Source organism: Capsicum annuum, chromosome 1, assembly GCF_002878395.1.
Source record: "Capsicum annuum cultivar UCD-10X-F1 chromosome 1, UCD10Xv1.1, whole genome shotgun sequence".
Taxonomy (NCBI): Eukaryota; Viridiplantae; Streptophyta; class Magnoliopsida; order Solanales; family Solanaceae; genus Capsicum; species Capsicum annuum.
In genome coordinates, this window is record NC_061111.1 from 25316778 (window position 1) to 25327616 (window position 10839).

The 10839-nt window shown below is 34.1% G+C and overlaps 1 protein-coding gene across 1 annotated transcript; it reads right to left on the reverse strand.

The window, feature by feature from the left end:
• Window positions 1–3719: 3719 nt before the first annotated feature.
• On the reverse strand, window positions 3720–7478 carry LOC107870123. The gene is made up of 2 exons (XM_016716551.2): window positions 6760–7478; window positions 3720–4466 (listed from the first exon to the last, which is right to left on the reverse strand). The coding sequence occupies exons 1-2, from the start codon at window positions 6860–6862 to the stop codon at window positions 4057–4059; spliced, it is 513 nt and encodes a 170-aa protein (XP_016572037.2). The 5' UTR covers window positions 6863–7478; the 3' UTR covers window positions 3720–4056.
• Between the last annotated feature and the right edge of the window lie 3361 nt (window positions 7479–10839).

Genomic DNA, 10839 nt, shown 5'->3' on the forward strand with positions numbered 1-10839 from the left:
TAGTTGGCAGAGTAACACGTTTGTTAGGAGTCCTAGTTTAGTTAAAACATATCTCTGTTAGTTGCTAATATTTAGGTTAATGGATAATTAGTGTCAAGTAAGTGGGTATGTTTTTCAGTAAGTGGTTAGTTTTTTTTATTGCTATTTAAAGAGTCCTATGCAACTTGGTTTAGTTGTATGAATGAAAAATAAGTGAAGTTCTCTGCAGCTATATTCTTCTTCTTATTCATTGCTTCTCTTTTCTTTAATTCTTCAACAGAGAGGTGAGTAGACATGATATGACACAACTCTAATTCACTGAAAAAGATGATCCTAGATAGAAAAATATAGAGGACAAGAATTAAAATAGAAGGTTAGTGAATAATTAAGTGCGCTCACTCTTTCCAGTAGTCTTGTTAGTGTTCGAGATAACCTGATAAAAAAACCATTATTTAAGGCTAAGTACACTTGATTTCAGAGTATTTAGTGGCTGATTTAGCACTGCATTAGATCCTTACGAGTTTAAATTAAATTGCTACTCCCTCCATTTCAAAATAAATAAATTATTAAGCTATTTTTAGTGTCCAAAATAGGTGAATTGTTCATTCTTTAAGAGACATATTGGCAATTTCTTCCAATTTTACCCTTTCATTTAATGAGGTTTTTAAGTAATTCACATTTTCTAGGAGGGTAATTTAAAAATAATTAAAAGAATAATAGTAAAAAATAACCTACTATGTCCAAAAAAATTTTTCTTACGGAATGCGCCATACCCCAAGCTATATTGTAGAGCTAGTTTGTATCCAAAGCTAGCAAAGAACCTCCATAGACTATATATTGTTATCTCGTGTGATGGTTAGCAAGAACCAGGTTCTTTAAGAACAAGAAGGCGGGCCGAGAGTGGGTTTTATAGCAAATTCCTTGTTCTACTTCTCTCTTTTCGATCTGTCCGAACTTCTTTGTTGATGAAAAGAAATCTCTGAAATCCGCTCCTCAAATGGCACAATGTCAGGTCTCCCGATAGCATTTCTTACACCAAATTCAGAGATTGATACTCGCCTTTCCATCTGTGATAAGGCAATTCTTTCCTCCGCAGACTTTACATCAATCTGTTGCTTCAAGAACGGAGGCGTGGGACAGAAACTCATTACAGGTGACGAGAAAGGAGTAAATTCTTCTACACTGCTGAGCTAGTTGTCTTTCCATCATGAGCTCTCTTCCGACTTCAAACTCCAACATGCGTCTTCGACCAATCTCTTCTGCAATAATCTCCTCTCTAATAAGCTCCTTCTCGATCTCTCTTCTAAGTGCCTCACGCATATTGACGGGTTGGTGTTGGATATGATCAAACCTGTTTTCAAACTGAGGCCCCACATAGCCAGCTGAAACGTGTGATAAACATCGCAAAGAGAAATAATTTAGTCACAAAATACAATGTACACCATACAATGCAGGCACCATTCAATCAAGAGATATCAGGTACAACATAAAAAACCAAACTTGGAAATATATCTCTGTCAAGTAATTACACTTCATCAACTTCAGTTTTGTGTTTGGTTAATGCAGACATAGACAATTCGAGGCTATGTTGCTTGGACTCTTCAAAAATACCAATAGGTACGTGTCGGGTGCGGCAACATTTTTGAAGAGTTCGAGCAACATAGATTCAAGGACATTCAACTAATCAAAAGTCGATCTTTCGCTTAAATGAACACCTCCAAAACAAATAATTCTCTTCTTAGGATACAACAAACACTTTACCAGTTATCTAAAAGTTGAAAACATAAGAAGGTTTAGTCTTAAAAGGTTTTATTGTTTCAAAAAGTAATAACCTTTCCAAACAGATACTTTTTTTCTACTAATAAACTGTCAAAAATCAAATTTGCCACCAAGAAAATAATTTATTTTGCCGAAATGCTTAAAGATTTCCCGAATCCCGCAATTTATTAACTTTCCTAAAAAAAAAAAAAGATCACCTCTTTACTCAATCACTATTTACATTTCAATTTAACAAATCACACGACAACACTAACACTACTCTCCACCTCTTGAATTAACTATCATCCAGATTAACGAAAATGTCTCCAAATGTATTTCGCATAGGCAAACACAGAACGCTAACTAAACAGAAAATCCTTTCTATCAATACATAGTTGTTCATCTAACAAAAATAAAAAGAGCAAAAATCCCAGCTCCGCATTTGATTGCTCTCATTGCATTTTTCAATATTAGATTTCTTGAACCCTCACATTACCAACTTCCCCTGAAAAATCACACTCTTTACTCCATAACTATTGCTACTCTCCAATCTACAAACCACAAGACAATGCTAACACTACTCTCTGTCTCCTCAATTAACTATGTTCTTTTTTTTTATGGATAACTTTGGTGTTCGGACCAGCTTGCACACACCTCGACTAATTACAGAGGATATTTGTCACCTCCCACTAGCAACTGGTACCAGCCTCCTGGTCTATGCACCAAGGCTAGGATATATAAGAAGAAATCACCTAATGTTTGTTTGTCTCCATTGAGATTTGAACCTGAGACCTCATGGTTCTCACCCACTTCATTGACCACTAAGCCACACCCCTGGGTACAATTAACTACATTCTTATCAAGATTAACCATAAGTCTCCCGAATGTACTTCACATAATGTAACAAAAAACACAAATAAAACCCAAAATCCCTTCCATCGCAATAGAATTGTCTATTGAATAGAAAATACTGCTGACACTACTCTCCGCCTCCTCAATAAACTACATTTTTCTTTTCCAAAAAGTTAGTTGGAGGTAGCTGGTTTGCAACAACTTTAGTCTGCCCTTTGGCACAATATATACATGTCCTTTAACTTGACGGCATAATACATAAACATACCCTTTAACTTCCTTAAATCATATCTATGACTTTCAATTTTGAGTGTGCACAAGTAGACACTTAAACTTGTATAAAGTTGAAAAAGTAGACGCACACGTCCTATGTGGCAGAATACACGTAGGACGCCATGTAGGATAAGAATTGGCCACATAGGACGCCACATAGGATATATGTGTCTATTTGTTCAACTTTATATAAATTTAAGTGCCTACTTGTGAATACCCAAAATTAAAGGTGATAGATGTGTTCTACAGCCAAGTTAAAAGACAAGTTTAATTTCTTCATTCAATCTATTTAAGTGCCTAATTGTTTATAATTGGTGTCTTATTTCTTATCTCTTAACATAACTACTTTTTCTGTGGGGCAGATAAAGTTGCATATAATATATTGTGATTTGATCTTTATTCAGATTCTGCACATAACAAAAGTTTTAATGCATTAAAATATCTTTTAAAAAAAAATATTCAACAAGTTATACCACACTGCTAAATATAAATTTGATTATTAAGAGCAAAAACTGAAAATGAACTTACCTGAAAGATTAAAATTAAATATCAATCTATTTAAAGAACAAACCGTGCAATAAAATGAGTTTAAATTGAACAAAATGACCAATTTATGGACCATTTATTACTTCTTTCGCTTCAATTGATTTGTCGGACTGACTTGATTTTTATCTTATCGGATGTCTCTGAAGGGATGATTTTAACTTGATAAGAAACATTCTTTTTTAAACGAACTTTTGGTAAAACAAAAAAAAAAAAGAAACTCATAAATTGAGCGGAGGGAGTAATATTTAACCACTAACAAGATAATAACTCTACCCATAGAACTGTAGTTTTCTTTTAAAGAATTGAGAAGGTAAATACTAAACTTTAGCTCAATGTATACTACTATTAGTAGTTCTATTGAAACAATTTTTACAAAAACGAAAACAAACACGTCATAGAATGGAACTGAGGATGTTCTATTTTGCTTTATACCATTAAAAGGGAAGTCTGATGCACTAAAGCTCATGCATGAAGTACGGAAAAGAACCAGCCCACAAGGGTCTATTATGCGCAGTCTTATCTTGTATACAAGAGGCTCTCTACCATTAAGGCATACATTGTCAAAGCAACATCTTCTTTGAAACCGGTTTTGAAAAACGGTCTTCAAACATGTGAGACTACTAAGTCTCTTGTTGTCAATGCAACAATCTAGACGCCGTACCGCTGATATCGGGCGGCAATGGCCTTTTCCACCAATCTCTTCTCCTCACAGTTCCTTGCCAGTTTCTCCTCAACAGACATTCCACCATCCCTCCACGGCACCAAAAGCTGCGACGCAATGGAATCTCCGGTAAGTGATCCGTAGTTACTTAATGGTGGTGCAAAAAGCCGTGGCACTGGCGACGAAATCGAGGTTCCGATCAATCCGTATTCACTTCCAGGAAGCACCAACTCTCTCTCCAGCCAATTAATTTCTGATTTGATTTCTCGATTTCTCAAATTCTCCTTCTCAATCTCTATCATAATAGCTTCTCGCATTTCTCTGTAATTCTGAAATCTGTGCTGAGGAATACCCAATTGTTCACCTGCATTGCTCGTTGGCGGAACTGAGTACCCAGCTGAAACAGGAAAAAGCAACAAGTTGAGGCAGATTTAGAGCGAGTTCAGCAGATTCGACTCAAACTATGTGGAGGCAGACGAATAATAAAAGTAACCGGTTCAACTAAAACTAATACTTTTAATAGAGACAGCAGATTCAACACAAACTATGTGTAGGCCGACGAATAATAAAAGTAACGGGTTCAACTGAATCTAATATATTTGACAGAGACAGCAGAATCAACTCAAAGTGTGTATAGGCAGCCGACGAATAAAAGTAACAGTTCAAGTGAATGTAATACTTTTGATAGACGCAGCAGAATCAACTCAAACTATGTGTAGGCGGGCGAAGAATAAAAGTAACAGTTAACTGAATGTATTACTTTTGACAGACGCAGCAGAACATGTGTGGGCAGGTGAAGAATAAAAGTAAAAAAGTTCAACTGAATGTAATACTTTTGACACACGTAGAAGAATCAATTCAAACTAGGTGTAGGTGGACAGAGAATAAAAAAACAAGTTCAACAGAATCTAATACATTTGGCAAGCACAGTAGATTCACTTCAAACTATGCATAGGCGGACGAAAAATAAAAGAACAAGCTCAACTGTATCTAATACTTTTGACAAAGTAGATTCAACTTAAACTATGTGTAGGTGGATGAAAAATAAACGTAACGAGTTCAACTAAATCTATTACTTTCGACAAAAGACAACAGAATCAACTCAAACTACATGAAGCGGACAGAGAATAAAAGTACTGGCTCAACTGAATCTAATACTTTGACAGAAATAGCAAAATCAACTCAAACTATGTGCAGGCAGACGAAGGATACAAAGTAACAGGTTCAACTTATTCTGATACTTTTGACAAGGAATAGAAGTAACAGATTCAACTTAATCTAATACTTTTGAGTTTTGACAAAGACAGAAGATTCAACTCAAATTATATCTAAAAGGCATTGGATTCTGATTCTAAATTTTGACAACCCAAAAGTCAAAAGGAGGTTGATAGCCAAATGATAAAGACATAAAGTAATCAGAATACACAACAATAAAATTAAAAAATTGGAGAGTTTTAAAGTTTATCGGCAAATTTAGGACAAGTTTAGCAGATTCAACTCAAACTATATATACATATTAGAAGAAATTAAATCAACAACAACATATCCAGTGTAATTCGTGAGTAAGATTGGGGAGGTTATGATGTATGCGGATCTTAGTCCTACCTTTATGGGGTAGAGAGGTCATTTTCGATAGATATCCGGCAAACAAAGTGTAATCAAAGTAGAATTAAAAAAAGTAAGAGCAGCAAAATAGTAAGATACATCGACCAAATGAAGCAACATGTAATAATGAAAATCAAAGAATAAATCAAATACACAACAATAAATTCAAAAATTAGAATTTCAAAGCGGATTCAACTCAAACTATGTGTACGTATAAAAGAATATTAAATTTTATACATATAACAAAAAATCATACTGATTCTGATACTAAATTTGCCACTAAAAGGACCAAATAAGTGGCAACTTATGGACCGAAATTAATAACTTTGATATATACCTTGTATTGGTTTTAAACTTATACTATCCAATTGACTAAATAAAAACAGTCTCGTGCACTAAAGCTCTCACTATGCACGGAGTCCAAGAAGACCCTGATCACTTGTACACAACCTTATCTTGTATTTTTATCAAAAGTTGTTTCCACGCTTTGACAATAAATTTTAAAATGTACAACAACAACTTACTCAGGTATTCTAATATAGTGGGGTCTGGAAAGGTAGAATGTATGCAATCTATACCACCACCTCAGAAGTGAGTTAGAGTGGTTGCTTCCAATATACCCTTGGATCAAGACAAAATATAGTCTAGATAAAGATGTAAGAGCTGTACAAAAGTCAGTGAGGAGTAACACAACAACGGATAATATCAGAACAATACTATCGCAAAATAATACTACAGGTGATCTAACCGAAACAACATATATAAACAGTAATCCAAGAAAAGAAAACTATAGCACTACAATGATTACTAATATATTACTAATAAGGACAACACTCCTACCTACTAGTATGACGCACTCCGACCTCACCTTCTACTCCAATTTGGGTTCACCACACCCTCTTTTGAAGGTCATATCCTTGGTAAGCTGCAAAAACATCATATCTTGTCTAATTGCCTCTTACTAATATTTCTTTGGCCTACTTCTACCTCAATTTTACAAAAATTAAGATTCATAAACTTTAAATTCTGAATCCTAACTCAAAAAACTAAAAAAAAAAAATAATTAAAAGAGAAATAGAAGAGACCTGGATCGGGTTGATTGATGAAGAAACTTTGAGTAGAAGAGTGAGGCCTGTACGTAGCTGCTGAAGATGGATAGGTTTTTGGATAGTACTCCCTCTGTTCCATAATTGGAGTAAGTGAATTATTGACATACTGCACACATATTATTCTCAAACTACTCTTTAAAATTTAATTTTAATTATTATCAAGCTACTCTTAAAAATTTAAAACATTGATCATAATAATTATTTTTAAAAAAATAAATCAAATAATAAATAAATAAATAAAGACAATGAAATTTCTTGAACTCGTTACATAAAAAAATTCAAATAAAAGATAAAAATAAAAATAAATTCCAACGTCAATCTTAAAGATTGAATATTATATTAATCTAAACATTAAAAAACACTTCAACAATTCATGAAATATAGGGAATAATATTTTCTTCTTTTAGATTGAGAAATGTTCATCATTGGTAAAATAAAGGTGGAAAAGGAAAATGAGAAACTGAATAGACCCCATTAACACGTGTAACTTAGTAGGCAGGGTTTTAATTCTAAATTTTGATTTGAAATCAGCGTCTATTTATTTAAAAAAAAATCTGCCCCAAATTTTAAATTTAGTTTCAAATGTTTCAAGAAATAGAATTTCAAATTGTGATTATTTTATAAAAAATGTAAAATTTAATCAATAAATTTATATTTTGTAACCCATCATTTTAAATTTTGTACCAGAAAATTATGATTGACATGAATAGATTATTTATATTATATAGATGGATACTATTACAGAACAACTACTTGTTGTTATTGTTGAGTTTTTAGACCAGTAGATCATTATAAAATTATGTGTATAGAAAGGGGTACTCAAAGGGGTAACAATTATAATTGTGATTTTTTTTATTTTTATGTGTTTTAATCGTTTTTCCCCTTTTTGTAGTTGTTGCATGCTAATGTGAACTGTGGGAATTGTCGATGTGGTCCCGATAAATCTGGAATGACTTCAGAGAGTTTGAGATTATTTGAGGCTTTAAAAGTCATTAATTTGATTTTGATCAATATTTTGAGTTTTGGGCTCCAAATGACGATTTAGACAGTTCCATTAGATACAGAATGCCGATTTAGGGTTAGGAGTATGGTTAGTTCGAGTTTCGGGCTTTTAATTTGCATTTTGACCCTTATTCTAAAAACTAGTTAAAATAAACTTTTAAGGATCTCAGGGGGTAATTTATTGTAAATGAACTCTTTTCAAAATTTGATGTCGTCATTGAATCCAAAAGATCAAAAATAGCCCAGTAACATATCAAGTTTACTTTGATGGGGTCCCAAACGAAACGCGAGAGTCCGTTCCGAGAATTTAAATACATGCAAAATCAGTAAGGGTGTTGATACTTAGTGTATAATGTTTTTTTCTTTACGAATGTAGGCCCTTGGCCATGAACACAGAGAAGGAAAATCTCCTTCATTGCGATCGTAAGGTGGTGGTCGAGATCGTGAAAGGTTATCGAGTTTTGATCGGGTTCCCTCTTTATTGAGAAATCGATCAAACCATTGCTAACATAGTGGTTTTGGGTTATCAGCCTTTGCGAAAGCGAAGGCCATTTAGCCCGCCTGGTCGTTGTTGACCCTCGCGAATGTAAAGGCTATTTAGATGGCCTAGTCTTCATTGATCCTCGCGAACGCGAAAGATTGACCGCGTTTATGAGGTACTATTCACAGAACATTATAAATACTTCAATTTTGTGAATTTCACCCTTTCTGGACTTGAAATCTTCGGAAAAGGGTGATTTCTTGAATTTTCTTCATCACTCATGCTTGAGTCTCATGCTTGAGTAAGCTCTAAATTCTTATTTCCACGAATTCTTATTGATTTTATCTTCAAAATAACTTCACAATCTTGATTTCAAATTGGACTTTTGGGATTTTTATCGATAAACTCTAAAATTGATTTTACCAGTATGCCAGCTCATGGGTAAGCTTGGGATCACTTGTGGTTCCAAGCACCATGTACAACAAGTGGGTAGTCTCGGATCGTGACAAACTTGGTATCACAGCCCAGAGTTCAAATGTCCTAGGGTATCTATGAAGTCGTGTCTAGTAGAGTTTTGTAGAATAGTATAGAGATGTCTGTATTTTTCTTCGAGAGGCTACAGGGCATTTAAGAAATATTTCCCTTCTTTAATGTCTCGCATCGGAGAAGTGTCCTTTAAGAAATTTATACAGATTCTCATCTTGCTCCATTCATGTCAATTCTGCCTTATTTTTAAGGTAACAAATACAGTGAAGCTTAAGTCCTTACAGATAGAGTTTTCTCAGACAATCCCCACAGATAGTTATGAGATTGCAAACAGGCTCGAAAGTATCCCATCAATGCTTTTTAGTTCTAAAGTTTGAAAGACTTCATTCATATTCATAAAAATCATGCACTAAGTCAAAGTCAGATGTGCTTTCAAATCCCTTCTCAGAATTCTTTAATAGCATATGATCTAGAAGTAGAAACATAAACCCAGAAGTTTTGTAGCAGTAAAGTGGGATACTGTTTATCCGGAATTAGTAGATTATGTATCCATGGAGCTAGTTGTATGAAAGGTGAATCAGTAGGCTTGAAATAGTGTATGCAAGAATTTGAGTTTGTTGATTCAAAACTTAGTATGATGATGTTGGGTATGTTAGTGTAGTGAAAATTCTTTAGGTTTAGGGAAAAATATAAGTTTAGAGATATGATATTGGTAGGCTATGAAGGAATTTAGTACGGTTTATTGAAGGTTTGGGGATATCCAAGTTAAGTGTTAGAATCTAAGTTTGAATCTTGGATGATTGAGCTAATAGAAGGAAGAGTTGAAATTTTAGATGGTGTAAAATCATGGTATGGTGATACTCTTGAAAATTCTAAGTTAGTCAGTGTTTAAGTTTTTATATGATGATAGTTGGGGCTATAGAAAGCTAAAAATTGTATATCAGAAGAAAGTACTAGAGTGGGCCCTACATTCTCAGGTTTAGTCTTTCAGGGTGAGATTATGATCTCTGTGTGTTGTTATATCTCAGACTCTAGAGTAAAATGGTTACAGTTCAGTTTAGAATTTATTAAGAAGTCCACAGACTTAAAATGTTGGTGTTAAGCTAAGGGGTAGATGATAGAACAAGTAACCAAGTCAGGCTCTCAGATTCTAGCAGTGACACTAGTGTATTGTAGAACAATATTAAGGGAGAAAGATGCCTGACCCATTCTTATTTTAGTATTTGTATTTCATTTATCACGACATCTACTTATGCCTTACAATTCAAGAGTATGATCATAGCTCATGTTCATACACTTTCCATTAAATCATATATGCTTTCAGATCCTTGTATAAGGAGTTCTAGTTCACTCAACAATGCAAATTACATTTCCTGAATTTATGAACTCCAAACTTAGGTCATGCAGCTCATGACTCATGTACTCATGCTCTATAGTATGTTCAATTCCAAGTACTCATGTTACACTCTTAATGACCAGTGAAACTCAGATCCTGTCATATGTCCTCAGTTTAGATCTCTGTAATGAATTCATGTTGTTGATACTCTATTCCTCAGGCCCCAGTTAAGTGTCAAGTTACATATAGTATCCTTCTATGCTTCAGAATCTCATGTTCTAACCTTTCAGTAAACTCTCCTTATGAAATGATAGTGATGATGAGTAACTGTTTTGGTGTGAGAGAGTAAATATTTCATGTTAAGGAAAGATTATAGTATGCTTGTTTTATTTAAGGCTATAAGAGTGAAGGAATATTGAAGATAGGCTTGAATGTCATGTTTGTATATATATGGATAAATGCATTGTGCATTAGTGATTTCCTGGTAAGAGATTGAATGTAGTTGTTGAAGTAGTAATAAGAATTATTCATGAGATGAGAAGCTGTGAAGACGTATGAGGTATTAAATTCATGGTTCAGACTAGCACTATGGAGTTATGTGCAGTACCTTGTGATTTCAAGTTAGGCTTAAACATAGTGGGAGTGTGTAGCTCAACTCAGACTTTGGTTGGAGTAATTATATGTACCCATGTGAGTATTTAAGGAGCGAGGCTAAGTTTGAATTGCTCAGTTGCATTGCCTAAGGCCTAGT

What these genes read in the sequence shown, in the direction of transcription:
- LOC107870123 (XM_016716551.2), bottom strand. Translation starts at nt 6,862, where the DNA reads ATGGAACAGAGGGAGTACTATCCAAAAACCTATCCATCTTCAGCAGCT. An exon ending in CATCAATCAACCCGATCCAG is followed by an intron (nt 4,467 to 6,759) that starts GTCTCTTCTATT and finishes TTCCTGTTTCAG; the next exon opens with CTGGGTACTCAGTTCCGCCA.